Genomic DNA, 16,518 nt, shown 5'->3' with positions numbered 1-16,518 from the left:
AAAAAAGAAGTCCAAGGCAAGTGATCAAATCTTTAGAAACAGAGATAGGAATAAAGTAGTCCCGAAGTGTTTCTGATTTTCAGCTACCAAATTAGGAAATAAAACCCCCAAAGTCAGCAACAGCCAACTTTCTAGAGAAATGGAAAAGAAAAGAAATTTGCATGGATAGATCTGTGACTGTCTTTCATCTTCTCGGCGACCAGACATGGACGCGGTGGGGATTCTGTGTCAAAGCAGACTGAGGTGCAGCCAGGCCCAGCGCTTTGCTAAGGAGCAGGGATTCAAACCCACATCTGTCTGCTCTTTCCTCTACATCCAGGAAAGAGAGTTAGAAAAACCCAAGATAGTCCTTGGCCTCTGGGAGTCGTGGCTCTACTGGGACGGAGTGTTGGGACTGAGAACTTTAGGGGTTTAGAGGAGAGGGGTGCCTGGGTTAGTAGAGGTGGGGGAAGGGGCATCCCAAGGGACTGAATGAGCAAAGCTTGGAGGTGGTCCAACCCAGGCTGTGTTCACACAGCACCCGGCTGCAATGTTTTAAATGCCATGCCCGAGAGACTTGCCTTCTAGTGAGTTGTAATTTCTGAGCAAAAGCTATAGATACCTTGTAGCTATCCGTAAATCGGGGTCCTTTGTCCCTTATCAGAAATCCTGGCACCAAATGTGTTTTGAAATTCAGATGCTGCCTGATTTTACAAAGGGGTAATCATGTGTTACCCCCACACAACCGAACTGTCTGACTTGGTTCACCCGAGGCACCAGCCTACACCGGAAGGCTCGAGGTACATCCCAGCTCGCAACAAGGCCGCTCCAGAGGTCCAGGAGCTCGTCTTTGCCCCCCGAGAGTGGCGGCTAAGGAGTGAGGAGATGACTGGGCAGGTGCCGGAACTGCCCTGGCCTCAGTGAAGCCACACGTGCCCCAGAGGCTGGGCTCCCTTGTAACACCACAGACGTAGCTGCTGGGGTCCTCACAGGGAGTCACCACACTCACGCTCAGTTGGGATTGGAGTCCCCATGGAGTCCCCACTCATAGTTTCTTCCAGTCCAGGTATAGTTTACCATTCTGGGTCATTTTTACCATAAGCAGTGTTGCCTGCTTATGTATATAGTTACCACACTCCTTTCATCTGGTCTCCAGGAGACAGGTTGGCAGGGGGTTAGCTCATGCTGCAGGGAAAAGGCTTTGTTCACCCTTTACCCGCACTTGGATATGCCATGTGTTTGGTAACATCTCCAGCGAGGCGGCAGTATCCCATAATCAGACATTCATATTCCAGCTGCAAAATGTATCACATCAACAGTCACAGGAAGTGGGATAGGTGAAGATTAAACTAACCTCACAGCGGCTCAGGTCAGGTTTTGTACCAAATGGGTTACGCAACAACGTTTCAGGGTTCAGAGCTTTTGGAGTTTGGTATTTGGAAGGGGGATGCCAGAGGTGTACCTTTCTTTCCTTCTTAAGAAATTCCTTGAAACACGAAAGACATGCAATTTGCCTGTTTCACCACCAGAGGGCCCCAGGTTATCATTCTGTTCGGGATCCTTGCTAATGGAGGTTTTTCCTCACTTCAGCTTGCAGATGCCAGCAAGTTACCCAGCCTGGAAGACCTTCTCCAGTCCTCTGGAGACAAAGACATACGGGCCAGGGACCTGGTGAGCTGGATTTTATCCTCAAAGGTCCTGACAATCCACAGTGCAGGGAAGTCAGAGGTGAGACTTTGGTCTATAGGACAGCAGATCCCTAAGGCTGAAGGGCTCTGGGACCTCTTTGTGCACCAGAATGGCCTGGGAAGCTTGCTGAAAATGCAGATTCCTGGACCTTGTCCTGAGAGATGCCGATTCTGTGTCAGGAGTGGGCTCAGGAACTTGCATGCCGGCAGTGCAAAGCTGTGTTGTCCCCGTTATGGTGAACCTGAAGCAGGCCACCGGGTGCATCTCAGTATCTCAGTCTCCTCATCTATAAAATGGGGATAGCAATGGTATACTTCCATCAGGGAACTGGCTGTGAGAACGGAATGAATCTTCCCAGCTAGAAGAATGCCTTAGGGTACATGCTAAGGGCTCAGGAAATGTTGGGTATCACAAGCACCCCAGGTCAATCCAACAAGGATGGGCCCTTGACCACACCTTAAGAAACACTGGCCTCATCCAGTTGTCAGGAAACAGAGTGGTAGAACCTGGTTAATGGAACACTTCAGGCTCTGGGGTCAAATCCCACTTCCATCCAATATTGAGTCTCCTTTTCCCCATTTGTACATTGAGAATATTAAGTTACCTCAGAGGGGAGCTATGGTAGAATGTATGACACCCCCAGTTTAGTTTCTGGCACAGACCAGACATTCCGTAATCTGGTTTCCCTTGCCTGGCCGGGATCTCCCTCGGAGCTCCCCCAGGGATGGCAGATCCCTGATCTGGTGCTCCTTCCTCGGAGAAGCAGCAGGGGTTTATAGGTGTTGTTCTTTACTTCATCAATTTCAATTTAAGAGCATTTAATCTTACAAGCTCCTGCTAAAGTCCTCCTCAAGTGGCATAGAACTGGGTGTTTCGGATTCTGGTGTCCAGGGGCGTCCACCTGTGTTGGTAAAGGGTCAGTAACACAGAGAGCCCTGGAGTGGGAGTCAGGAGATCCATATTCACGTCCAGGCTGGGTTGCTAACTCAGATGATCTCTGGGTTTCACTTCCGTCATCTGCTAAATTGAGATTTATTCATTCCTCATATGGGTATCAAGCATCTACTAGATGTTGGGTACTGTAGGTAAAGTAGATAAGGCAGTGGCTCCTTGACTTTTATTATGGGTCAGTTAAGTTTCGTTCAAATGTGGAGTGTTGGCACCATATGGAGTGAGGATTATCAGCTTTTTATGGTGCCCAAGTAAGGACATTAGGTTGCCATGTATCATCACTTTATAAAAGGATATTTTAATACAGAAAACAGAGGATGGCCACAAAAAAAGGAGGATGGCCCCCCAAAAAGGACAAAGAAAGGATCATGGCAAGCTGACAGCAATATAAACATATCTGTTATGTTGTCCTTATTTTTCTCATTTAGTCACAACCCAGAGAAAACAGACTGGCTTTGGTCTTTGACTTACTGTTGAGAAATCACCCAAATGATGTGGTCTCTGCCCTGAGAAGGATTAGTGCCCTTCAGGAAGAGCTTACTCTTCCCTATCAATTAGGTTTTGTTGCATAACAAACCATCCCCCAAACCTAGGGCTTAAAACAACATTGATTGTTTCTCATGATTCAGTGGGTTAGTTGGGTTGTTGTTCTGGACAGGGCTGGATGATCTACGGTAACCTCACATGTCTGGGTCTTTAGCTGGGATGGCTGCTGTGGTGTGGGCCTCCGCTGTGAGGCCCTCATCCTACTGAAGGCTAGCAGGGCTTGTTCCCATGGTAGTGAAGGGTTCGCAGCAGGAGGCCCTTTTCAAGTTTCTGCGTGCTATATATATAGGGTCAGAGCAAGTCACATGGCCAAGCCCAGATTCAAGGGGCAGAGAAGTAGATGCCACCTCTTGATGGAGTTCTGGAATTCTGCCTGCAGAATCATTTACAGAGAGGGGCAAATGGACAAGGATGGGAGCAAAAGTTTTGGGCCATTTTGCACTCGATCACATCTTTCTACCTCCTGAGATTATTGTAAAGATGGAATGCAGGAAATGGATGTGATGGTGTTATGAAAATTAGAGGTAGTCTTTAGTTAGAAGGAGCAGTTCATGCTTTGCAGCCTGGTGTAGGGAAAAACAGTATTAGAGGGAAGCAGTCTTGAGCTGTAAGCTCTGAGCTTATTTATAAATTGTTGTCTGTATTCTCATGAAACTAGTTATTCTCATGAGCGGAGCCCGTAGGAGCCCTAAGCCCAGAGCTTTAGGAGGCCATTTTGGCAGCACATCTTACGAGCTTCCCAAATAAAATTGCGACTTCCTACGTGTTTTCAAGTTCGAAAAGATCCAAAAGCTGACTGGTGCCCCTCACACGCCTGTCCCCGTGCCGGACTTCCTGTTTGAAATTGAATACTCCAACCCAGCGAACGCCAAATTTTATGAGACCAAAGGAGAACGGGACCTAATCTACGCCTTCCACGGGAGCCGCCTCGAGAACTTCCATTCCATCATCCACAATGGGCTTCATTGCCACCTGAACAAGGTGGGGCCTAAGCCTGCTGACAGGGGGTCAGAACCCTGGGGCATTTGCTGGTGGGGGCTGGGGGGAGAGGTTCACTAAGGCCTTGCCACTCCCGAGTGTGGTCTGCAGACCAGTAACAGCACCAGCACCTGGGAGCCTGTGAAAATGCAGAATCTGGAGCCCACCCTAGACCTTCTGAATTAGAACCTGCATTTTAACAAGATCTCCGGGTGATTCCTATACTGATTACAGTTTGAGAAGTATTGATTTAAAGATGGTTCCCAGCCTCTGCCCATTTGGAATGATTTGGGGAGCTTTTAAAAATCCCAATGCTTGGCTGCATCCCAAACCAATTAAATCAGGATCTCGGGTGTGGGGCCCAGATACCAGTATGCTTTAAAAGCCAGGTGATTCCAGTGTGTAGCCAATCCTCGTGACTCAGCATGGTCCCTGGCCCAGCAGCATCCACCTCACCTGAGAGCTTGTCGGCAGGTGGAATCTCAGGCACACCCAGACCACCTGATCAGGGGTCACGTTAACAGGCTCACCAGGTGACTCGTATGCACGCTGAAGTTTGAGAAGCACTTGCCTGGGAGGAGAGCCTCCTAGGAGCCAGGAAAGACCACCTTAGCAGCTCTGTGTCCTGGGCAGATTTCCTTAACCTCTCTGAGCCTCAGTGTCCCCATCTGTAAAATAGGATGTCATTACCCACCTTCTGGTGTGCTGAGAGGATTCAGACAGTTGATATATGCAAAGGGCTCTTCCCATACTAGACTCCAAGAAAGCAGTGGCTGCTTTCATAGGCGGATGGAGAGGGGCTCTGGGGTAGTCAGAGGGCTGCGGCCTCCCCCCAGTCATGCCAGCATCTGTCTCGTCGGAGGGGCTGGTTCCGTGAGCCATGGGCTCAGCTGTGGCCGATGCAGCCCCGGGGCTGGAGAGAGTTTTCCAACACTGCTGTAGCTGATTAGTGCAGTTGGGTTTTGCACAGGATGATGGGCTTGTTTATACTGGCTCTTAGCTTCTTATTATGGCCAGGCTACTGGAATCCAGGGGGCCTCTGCTTCATGGCAGAGCCTGCCTGGAGAAGCCACCTGCAGATTACAGGCTTGTACAGCAAACCTTCACGTCAGTGTCCAGGGAGTTGCTGCTTAGAGGCATCTTGTCAGAGTCCTTTCGTAAAGCTGATGCTCTGTTGACCACTTCTGTCTGGGTTTTCAGTGAGGGGCTTGCTCAAGGGAGCTTACTTGCCAGATGAAGATTTGAGATTATTTTCATAGTACAGATACCCCACCTTTCCCACTCTCTCGTGCCTCTGCTCACAGCAGTCTTGCTCGAGGTTCTTGAGTTGAGGGGGTCTAGTCTGTGTATATATGGCAGCCAGAGTTTAGAATGGATGTGGAGTCAGATCAGATGACATCCAGTGTCCTTGGAGAATGTTTGTGTCAGCTTCTGAGACATGGGGACACTGCCTAACTTGGCAAGGGGCTTCCCAAAGGTAAAGCAAAGGCTTGTTTCATTCTCCCTAAGCTTCACCGAACCAGCTTAGAATTGTGGAAGCCTGGTGCCACTGAATAGTACATCTCTCAGTTCCCAAGCTTAGGGTGTTCAGTGAGTAGTTTGAGTTCACTCAACAGATACAGATACTGCAACCCCAAAGATAGCAATTGAATTTCAACTTGAATTTCAAATTCCATCCATTGGTAGCCGCTACCTGAAATGAGAAGGATTCTGAGTCAGTCTGACTGAGTGCCACAATTGATATTTTTGTGTTGGCCATCATGGTTGATTATTGGCCCTTTGCCACGGTCTACCATGGGCAGAAGATGTGTTTGCTGTGCCTGCAGTTCTATCACCTGGGCTCATTCTCTCTCCCCTGACACGCTTCCTCATGGAGGACATCAGTTAGACCCTACCACTAGGGACCTGCCTCCTAGATTTTGGACATTTTCTTGGTTGACACCCACACAAAGCGTAATACTTACCCTGCCCCTAATACAGGCCTGCCTTATTTGGTTACACTTTCTGGTCTGAGATTCATTTCTTTTCCACATGACGACTTAGGTCCCTTCCACCCTCAAGTATGATCCCCCTCCCTGTGCATAAGTGCATGACTTTGCTTCTGCAGGGCCATCCGTATAACCATGCTAAATGCATTCGTGTAACAGGAATTACAAATATATTCTGACATTCTTGCCACTCCTCCTGTGCCAGGTGTCCAGCTCAATGCTTTATGTACATTATCTCATTGAATCCTCACCGATGATGTTGTGAAGGAGGTACTCTCATCACTGTTTTGTAGATGTAGAAACTGAGACCCAGAGAGTTTCTATAACTTGCCAGCTTGTTGGAGGTGCAGTCCCGATTCAAACTCAGATCTGTTGGGACTCTTACACCTATGTATTTCTCACTCAACCTTGATCACTAACTTGCCAGGCTAGGCGGGCACATCCACAATCAGTTAAACTGTCGTCAGATAGGAATGTGTTTATAATTATAACTCTGTGATGATGTCTTAGAAGGAGTTGACATTATATGCCTTTTCCAGGGGGAAAAAGAGGCTTGAGAATTTTGTGTTTACAGTTCTGTTGAAGAAAGACCTACGTCTTCTTGCTGTGCCAACTACATTCACTCAGCCCTGTTTCTTTGTTAACCTCTGCCATTCCAGACATCCTTGTTTGGGGAAGGGACCTACCTCACCAGTGACTTGAGCCTGGCCCTCATTTATAGCCCCCACGGCCTTGGATGGCAGCGCAGCCTCCTTGGCCCCATCCTCAGCTGCGTGGCTGTGTGTGAAGTCATTGATCATCCAGATGTCAAGTGCCAAACGAAGAAGAAGGGTGAGTAAGCACTTGGCCTGGACCCGGGCTGCAGGCCTCTTAAATGTACAGGCTCTTGCTGTTGGCCCATCTGCCAAGGGATGGGCTGGGTCCAAAGCAACCTGGGACAGGAGCTTGCCTTCAAGGAGTGAGCAGTGTCCTTAGGGACACATGGTGGAAAAGATAAACTTACTATGAGGTGGTGGACAGAGAATGCCAGGGGAGGGGGCTGATGAGGTCCACAGGAGCAGCTAAGAGGAAGGTGCATTCAATCAGAGTAGGTCCAAGCGCTCAGGGAAAGCTCTGGGGAGGAGGTGAGCTTGAATAGACAAAAGTGAGCGTGCAAGGCCAAAATCTGGGCTCCTTGAAGGCAGAAACTGGGTTTCAGTCACCCTTGAGCACCTGGTATCTGCGGAGAGCCTGGAACATGCTTGACATTCCGTAGGTATTTGCTAAACTGAAGCTAAAGACGTGGATCCAGACCCTGTCCCTCCAGGCTACTCTGGTGTGTGCCCGGATGGGTGCCCAGAGGACGAGGGAGACAACCGAAGCCACGGGGAGTAAATCCCGGGCTCTCCGAGGAGCAGATGACTAGCTAGCCACCTCAGTCCACTCTGATACATTCCTTGGAGTCTCTGCCTCGTGCACCCTGCTGTTTTGCTCTCAGAAGCAGAAGAGTCACAGAACTGTTATTCTAGTCTCCAGAACTGACTTGTTGCTTCCACTGACCAAAGGAGAATTGAGAAAACTGTCTGTTCCTGGCCTCTAATGTAAAACAACTGGAATCCTGAGGAACGGGCCCAGGTCTGACGCCACCCTTCCAAACTGGGCAGCGTGAATATTTGCATTTATAATTCTTAAGAAGTTTGCAAACTCTGACCTTAAACATCAGAACAAAACCTTTCAGTGTCTGCTGTCACATAGCTTTGTTTGTTTGGTTTTGTAAAGCTTCATCACGTTTTTTTAAAAAGTTTTGGGTTTTTTGTTTTGTCTTTTAAACAAGTCTTGGTACAAAGGGTGGACCGTAAGAGTTCTAAGAAGCTCAAAAATCTGGATGGTTAATTTAAAATGCCTGTTAAGAGACTCATTTTAGGTCAAGTCCTGTACCTAAGCCCAGATCATTTTTTTTTGTTGTTGTTACGGCCATCCATCTGCTTCTTCCCTCTGCTTTCCCAACTCAGTTTTTCCCCCCTTGTATCCCCTATTATTTTCCTGTGTTTTTGTTTTGTTTTGTTTCCCTCTCTGGTTTGTCAGATTTGCCTACTTTTTTAGCGCTGCTTCGTACACACAGGCCATTCCTCAGCCTGCTGGGGCTTCTCCACCCTCACAACCAGGAGGCTTGACCTGTTTCTACTCATAATTTGCTCCTCTTATTACTGAATGTCCCCCCAGTAAAGCTGTACTTAATTCTCCTTATTCAGATTCCAAGGAGATAGATCGCAGGAGAGCGAGAATCAAACACAGTGAAGGGGGAGACATCCCCCCGAAGTACTTTGTGGTCACCAATAACCAGCTCCTGCGCGTGAAGTACCTGCTGGTGTACTCGCAGAAGCAGCCCAGCAGGTAAGGAGGGCGGTCCCCGCCAGAGGCCCAGGACAACACCTCAAAGCTGCATTCCGAGTATCGGGTTCTCCGTTATCAGCTTCCCTTGCCCCCAGCCTCAGACTTGAGCTGTGTGTGAAGTGTATAAAACACTCCGCTACACATGGCGAGGGGTGAGGAAGAAGGGTCTGAGGAGATGTGGTCCTGGCCCTAAGAGGGACTGTATGTTCCTAGCGAGGAAGATAGAGACTTGTAACTCAGCAGCAGATGAGACCGTTCAGCGCCTCAGAGCCATGGTGATGCCTCAGCCCAGCTCCGCAGTGTGGTAGCGGGTGGATGTGCGGGGTTCTCCAGGGTCAAGGGTCACTTTGAGATCCTGTCGCATGGTTGGGTCTGTGGCAGAGCTTCTGATGGGGACGAGCAGCAGAGGAGCAGGTCAGATAGGAAAGGGGGTCACTTTCAATACACCCCACTCCAGTGGTCTCCACGCTTCAAGATTTCATAAACTGGTAAAATCCTCCCCTCGCCCAGCCCAACTGTGGGGAAATTTGTATAGGGTTCTTGAGTCTGAGGAACATTATCCTTTGGTTTGAAACCGTCTGGCTTTTTCTACTTGCAATTTCCATTCCTTTCCCACTTCTCCCTGGAGTGTCTCTTGAGTGCACACTTGGACGCTTTAGATCATCACCCAGTGGGCCAAAGAGGATATCCCCAGCTCAGACTGATATCTGTACATGTCTCACAGTGAAAGACTTGTGCTAAATAACCTGCCACCTGCTGCCATCTGGGCAGACACCCCGAGCAAGGTCATTCTTCTAGATACCAAAGTCTTGCGGGAGGAAAGACAGGTCGTAAAAGGTGCAAGAGGAGCCATAGGAGAGAAGATCAGGATGAGCTCATTGCATAGCTGTCTTTGTACATTTAGAAAATGTTCTGGTGAAAGATGTGTTGGTGCTAGGCAAATAGCCCCAGATTTTTTGAGCAAAGGAGCACGCACGAAGCTTCATTTCATGGCTCAACCAGAGGATGAAATTCATCATTTCATCTTCTTTGAGCCAGAAGTTGTTGCATACACTTAGAAAAAAAATGGTTTTCTCTTCTTGCCAACATCCCTTTTTCTCCCCCCCGTAAGCAGGCCTTCCAGCCAGCTGTCCTGGTTTTCCAGCCATTGGTTTACGGTCGTGCTATCCCTGTATCTGCTGTTGCTGCTTATTGTGAGTGCCATCAATTCCTCAGCTTTCCAACATGTTTGGAATCGTGCAAAGAGATAATCCCTCTGGGCCTGGTGTGGGGGCCTCCTCGACCACGTGCCTTACGATACAACCTGTTCTGCACCCCCCGTGCCCCCCGTCCAACCGGGTGGGGTCTGGGGGCCAACTGGGGACCACAGGACAATTTTCATATGCCATAAACATACTGATTGCCTTTAATGATGCTCCCGGCCACACTCCGGTCAGTGGGGACCACGAGTCCCCTCAGTCTGAGGTTTCAGGGGAGTCCTCCTGTCTGCTGCTGCCTAAACAATCCTAGGGAGTTGGCTTTTCTGCCAGGGCCAAAGGAAAAAGTCCTGCTGCATTTAAAAACAAAGTGTCCAAGCTGTCGGTGGTATGTTTACAATCGCTCCTGGCAGACGTTGTCCCTTTCTCTAATGCCTTCTGGAAGGTGGAATACGTGTAGTGGGGACTATAAATCACTAGGCGGTTGCCTTGTTTTGACTTGAGACACCCAAGAGGAACAGTCCTGTTTCTCATAAAAATTGGTGGGATCGTTTCTGAATTCCATCAGCCTTTGTACGTGAGTGCAAAACATTTTCACAGTTTTCCCAAATCCACAAACAGCCTTCTGCTACAGCTGTCGCCCCACTGCCCCAACCATGGATGAGAAAGGAAGGAGCCAGAGGCCTGATAAAAAAGACAGACTTGACAATGAGCAACTCATGTTATCTTTTTCTAAAAATTACCAACTGCTGATTACAGCTGAAATGGAAACACATGTTTGTTTTCTGGGTTTTTTGGGGTTTTTTTGTTTTTGTTTTTTTAATAGCTATTTGACAAATTCATGTCCGGGAGCTGAGTAAAAGGGGAGATTTCTAAACCTAGAGCACTCTTTGGCCAGTGCCCGTAGTTTCTTTCCTGGCCATGTTTTCGAGAAAAGGATTTGCGCCGCAGGCCTGCGTCCCGTTCTCGTTCTCACGAAGCTGCCTTGACTGGGGCCTCCGAGCCACAGGTGCCACGCTGCAGGCCTTCTGTGGGCCACAAATGTGCATGGACTGAGCCTCCCTTGCAGGGGTCACAGGTCTTTGGGACTCAAGTTGGGCTTTGAAAGTGCAGAGAAGGCCTCTGGCTGCCCAGGGGAGCTGCAGTTGTCCTCGCTGATTCTCTGCCCTTCCTTCCTGCCCTGTTTCAGCCATCATGGAGCCCTGTCTGATTTGGGGGGTAGATTTCTGTGAAGAAGGTGGAAAGTCAGTTTTCTATAATCTGTGAAGGTGCGAAAAAGCCACTATCATGGTTTTTACATTGAAAATGGCAACATTTCAAAAATAATAAAGATATTTTCCTAATTACCAAGTTGTCTTTGTGACTGCTTTCAGCCTCAGCGAGAGTCTGCCGTGTGGGCCTTGTTGCTAAAAATCTTATCCTCTCTTCCCTTCCCTGTTCAAGGTAGCAGTTTCCTGACAGCATGTATCACCGGGGTATCTAGTAGGTATTAGATTTCTAGTCATTGATTGAACAAATATGAGCACCTACTGTGTGCTAGGCACAAGAAATAGGAGCGGGATCAAGGTCAAAATGCCCTGCCCTCCTGGAGCTGAGGTCTGGCCAGGTGCAGATATGGACAGGCATTCCCAGGAAGGAGGTTGGATTATACTATAAAGAAGTTTTGGGAAATACTTGGCAGGGATCCTCAACTTCATCTGGGGTCAGGAAATATGGAGATGACACGTGTAGCATTGCAGAGCATCTACGGATACTGATTTCTTTAATTCTGACAACAGATGAGAAGTTGAAGTCTTGGAGAGTGTCATAGCTTGCCCAAAGCTATATGGTCATGGGAAGTGGCACAGAGCGGGGAGCTGCGCTGGACAGGTTTCAGTGTGACCCTCATAACCATCATCCTCGACGGCCCCCCTGGGCTCCCGGCAAAGGTGATGTGCAACTGAAACCCGACAGAGCCATTGGTGTTAAGCTAAGAGGTGGGGGAAGAGTGTTTCAGGCAGTGGGAAGAGTACATGTAAAGACCTAGAGTTCTCGCTGGAGAAGTTAAAAGCAGGAGGGCCACACAGGAAGGGGCTGTGGTGAGCGATGGGGCTGGAGAGGTACGCAGGGGCCAGGTCATGCAAGACCATCAGAGCTGAGGGTCAGGGAGAGCCATTAGGTTTTAAGCAAGGAAATGGTAGGATCAGGTTTGGTTTCCAGGAAGATCACTCTGGCTGGTGGTTGCAGAATAGATTTAGCATGGTTTAGAGGATTAACAGAACTGACACAGTAGGGCTCAGCACAGCAAATAGCTGGTGTGTTTCAGCTGCTGCTATTAGTTTTTAAGGCCCAGCAGAGGGAATGAGCATGCAAAGGAGACCTAGCAGCAATGTCCAGGGAAATAGGAGGAAACCAAGACAGCGAAGTGTCATGGAAGCCAACAGGGAAGTCTTGAGCAGTGTCAGAAGCTGCGGAGCAGTCAAAATTATGCCTGAGGAGTATCTGTTGGATTTACTGAGTTGGAGATCATTGGCGAATTTGGTGGGAACAGTTTCAGTAGAGTTCAGCACAGGGGATGTGGACAAAGTCCTACTGCATAGATGTGAAATGTGCACTTTCCAGCAATTCTCAGGCAATATTTCTTTAAAACCTAGGCTTTCTTTTTTTCTGAGGTTTCTGCCCTCCCCCTGCCTCCCCCAGAGTCAATGCAATACCTGATGTGAGCGTGGGGCAGGCATTGAGCATATGGGGGGGGCGGCCATGAGGATGGATGAAGAATGGTCCTATCCTCCAGGACCTCCTAGGCTGGTGGGGGCCATTGGACACGTACATTTTGATATGGCAGAAGGAAATCCCTGGAGTCTCGAGGGTTGAAATGAGCAGAAAGGGAGATGAGGGCAGAACTACATTATCACTTCATGGGCCCTTTTGCCTTCCTGGACTCCTTCCTCAATAAAAAAGATCTAAAATTATATTTTATGGGGCACCTGGGTGGCTCAGTCGCTTAAGCCTCTGACTTTGGCTCAGGTCATGATCCCAGGGTTCTGGGATTGCACTCAGCGGGCAGTCTGCTTGTCCCTCTCCCTCTGCCGCTCCCCCCTGCTTGTGCTCTGTCTCTCAAATAAATAAAATATTTTTTAAAAATGATGTTTTATGATTGTGTTGGTATAAAGATGAATATATTGCTACTAAATACTAAAATGTTTGCTTCCCCTTACAAGCTTGTTTTTTCCTTCTGATTTTAAAGGAAATTAAAACATTTTTATAATGTGGACTCTATGCCCTGTGTGTATTATGCCTAATGGATGAGTCAACCCTGGACCAGGGTAATGGGGGATAGTGTGAGATCCCTGGGTAGCTGGGAACGGAGAGGCAGGAAGGAGACAAAGTCTCACAGTTCTGTTTAGCTCCAACCTGACATCTAAGGCAGACCCCAGAGGCCAGCCAGCTCCAGGGAAGGGCAAGTTTGGGTGCTGGGGTTTGGGAGCTCAGGGGGGCTCACGCTGCAGACACTTTTTCATGAAGCGGGAAGAAGCAGTCTCCTTGCTGACAAACCCCTTCAGGGCCAAGAGCTTCAGCAGGCGGCTGATGGCAGAGAAGACCAGATGGTTCAGTTGGAGCCACCTCACATGGGAGACCCAGGTGTCTTGGTCTTGTGAAAGCAACCCCATCAACCCTCTGTCACTAATGCCACTGTCAGGGGGGACAGTTTGGGGAGGGGATGGCAAGTAGAACTCCCACAGGTTCGGTCCCTGCTTCTGGAAAGTGCCAAAAATCCCATGAGCTGTTGGTTTCCCCCCACAAAGGGAAGGGGTTTTACTCTGGGCTCTTGGGTAAGTGTACGTATGTATGTGAGAGAGACATGGAGGAGGAATGTGGATCACTGTCGTTTCTGATTAATTCATCTCATTAAACACTGACTGCCAATAAAACCAGGAGTGGGTAGGGCGTTTGTGACTTAAAGAGCCCAATTCAGATCTTTTTCTTTAGAACATGACCCCATGCATCTGAGCCCATTCCTGCTGCTGAGCCCTGGAGCTTTGTGTTGGCTTGGAATCAGCTGCACTCACCCTCCCCGTTGCCATGGTGATTCTTGGGCTGGTTGGGGGGAGCTGGGTTCAGCTTCTCATACACACACACAAAACCCCAAGACCATTCCCTTCCCTAAGCTCTCTCCACAGCCCCCACCCATCTCTCTCCCTGCTCCCCTCCTTTCCACCTGCCCTACCTCGTGAGTTTTCCATCTCTTGGCCTTTGTTTGTTTTTGCTTTTGTCAGTCTCCCTCCTCTGGATGGGTTTCTGTTTGTTTCCAAACTGTCTGGGACTGTGTACCAGGGAGACAGTGTCCTGGGCTGCCTCTAGCCCTGATCTGGTTAGAATAAGCCCCTCTCCTTTGTATGATCTCCAACCTGACATTTGGAACATTCAAAACAAACCAGGACATTCTGAAGCAAGATAGAAACCACCATCTCCACCCACTCCCATGGCACTCTTGTTCACCTGGAAAGGGTTTTAGAAAATTTCCAGTGTTTTCCACATCATGCAGCCCTGAGAAGGGAAGTGGAAGTAGCACTTATTGAATACCTACTGTATACCAGCCACTGGGCCTGGCTTTGCGTGCGTTAAAAATCTGCTGGTGAAGTTGATGTTTCCTGCATTTAAATTCAACTGCAAGCTATGGGCAGGGCCCAGGCTGTCTTGGTATACTCAAGAATCTAAAATATGGTGGATACTCAAGTTTGTTGAGTGAATAAATGGATGAAAGGATGCAAGAAACTTCCCTGCCATAGCAGAGAGTAATGGTTGAATGTCAGCAAAGGTGATTTAAGTTAGACTTGAGAAAAAAAACTGCATGGCAAGGCCAGGTGGATGTGTGAGGGTTTCAGGGAAGGTTGTGGACATTGGATGCTTGATTTCTGAGTCCCATTTGCACTGTGTTCCTTTTGGGAATATTCAGGGATAGGCAGGACAGAGCCTTTTGTTTCACTGAAAAGGCTCAGAGTTAAAATGCAAATAGTCCTGTGAAAGGTTAAGCTACTGATTTTATGCTTATTCATATACATGTGACTGGTGACAGAGTCCCTTCTAAGAACAGGATTTAGGAATAAATTGGGGTGAGTGGTGGTAGAAAGCAAGCAACCCTGGAGATTCAAGGGCAAGAGGAGATTTGAGGGGTCAGGGCGAGAAAGGGAAGGCCAGGGCCACTGGAGTCAAACTTCTTTCAATGCCCATTTAGCCAAAGGAAGACCCGGGTGCAAACAGTCTGTGGGGCTGACAGGGCCTTCTAGCCCCCATAGCATTGGGCAGGTCAGTCAAACTGCCCACTAGTGGGGTCAGGAAGGAGACCCGGCCAGTATGAATTCCTGGGAAGTATGGATTACAGATTGGCTTAAAGATGTAGTTTTATTGTTCCCAGGCAAATAAAGGCTATCCCAAATGCGTCCAGTAACACATTGCCTCTCAGAGATCTGTAGGGATTTATTTATTTTATTATTTTTTTTTTTAAGAGGGAGTGGGAGAGGGAGAAGCAGGCTTCCCGCAGAGCAGGGAGCCCAACGTGGGGCTGATCCCAGGACCCTGGGATCATGACCTGAGCTGAAGGCAGACGCTTAATGACTGAGCCACCCAGGCACTCCAATCTGTAGGGATTTAAAAACTAGCAATCAATTCTACTTTTAGAGGGCTTGGGGGTGCTTGAAAAGTATTAGTCTTCTTAGCTCTTCCAACCATTGATTACCTTTGGATGACACCTGTTGTTCTTGTGGCCCATGGTCCATTCACCCTCCTGGTCGCATACCCCAGCTTCCCTCTGGAACACCTACCTCTTTTCCATTCTCATTGGCTCTGGGTAAAGCAGACTGCCCCTTCCGCCCACACACTCTAGGGGCGGAGCAGTGGCTCAGGCCTCAGCCAATCAGCAAGCTTCATTCCCCTGGCCTTAGTGATTGGTTCAGATACCAACATGTGACTCAATAGGAGACCATAAGGTTTTTGCAGGGGCTGCTGGGAGAGAGGTGCTTGCGTTCTGTCCAGCTCCGCCCTCTACCCCCACCCCGCCAAGGCCTCAATGTGAGAGTCGGACATCACAATGGAGAGCAGAGCCAAGAGAGGAAGAAAAACGGAGTCCTGATGATGTTGAGTACTAAGTTCGGTCGTGCCTAAAGCCAGACTTCTGGCTGCGAACCATTAAATTCCTTTTTATTTAACAGTTTAATTTGGCTCTTGTGGGGATACAGTGGGGAGGGGTCCTTAACGAATACCCTTTGCCATCCTGGAACTTCATTATTTTTGCTGTAAACCCTTTATTAAATATTTAGAAAGATGAATTCCAAACAAATGAGTCAGGATTGATGAATTTTTCCTGGCCCCCACACCCTTTGGACAAGATGCTCAAACATGTGCAAAATGAGAAATGGGCAAAACACACAAAAAAAGCCCACCATGTTCTGGGCCTTCTGTAGCCTCCGCATCAAGGGCTTCCTTGGGTCAACTTGGATTCTTCTCCAGAGAGATTTCCAGCCTACAGAACCCCAAGGCACTCTGAGATCTGGGAGCAGCAATATCAGGGCAGGTGTTACAAGCTACACTGGAGGGGACTGGCCCTCAGGAAGACCAGAAGTTGGGTCTGCACCAATAGAAAGAAAGAATGGGAGAGAAAAGCACTACCATCTCTCCAGTACCTCCTGCAGGGTGGGCGTATTGGAAGAACGATTTAGTCTTCAGATATCCTTGTGAGGCAGATACTATAATCTTTATTTTACAGAAGGAACAGACCTGGAGAGGTGACTTGCCCAAGGTGAAAAGGCCTGAAAGAGGCAGCGTCAAAACTGACTCGAGAG

At 48.6% G+C, this 16,518-nt stretch overlaps 1 protein-coding gene across 6 annotated transcripts in view; it reads left to right on the top strand.

Moving 5' to 3' along the window:
- PARP16 (poly(ADP-ribose) polymerase family member 16) overlaps positions 1–16,518 on the top strand; it is a 27,140-nt gene extending 10,622 nt beyond the window's left edge. Inside the window, exons 2-6 of one of the 6 annotated variants that reach the window (XM_081831264.1) lie at positions 1,570–1,707; positions 3,940–4,146; positions 6,791–6,962; positions 8,363–8,504; positions 16,443–16,518. In XM_081831264.1, the coding sequence (XP_081687390.1) occupies positions 1,570–1,707; positions 3,940–4,146; positions 6,791–6,962; positions 8,363–8,504; positions 16,443–16,479 (696 nt within the window). In that variant the 3' untranslated portion in view covers positions 16,480–16,518. Of the gene's footprint in view, positions 1–1,569; positions 1,708–3,939; positions 4,147–6,790; positions 6,963–8,362; positions 8,505–9,615; positions 11,047–16,442 lie in introns of those variants that run through there. The other 5 variants (XM_031021298.2, XM_006750033.3, XM_006750034.3 and 2 more) reach the window with 5 other exon arrangements.

Source organism: Leptonychotes weddellii, chromosome 9 (genome assembly GCF_054177405.1).
Source record: "Leptonychotes weddellii isolate Sample4059 chromosome 9, ASM5417740v2, whole genome shotgun sequence".
NCBI lineage: Eukaryota > Metazoa > Chordata > Mammalia > Carnivora > Phocidae > Leptonychotes > Leptonychotes weddellii.
This window is presented reverse-complemented; position numbering and strand designations above follow the sequence as displayed.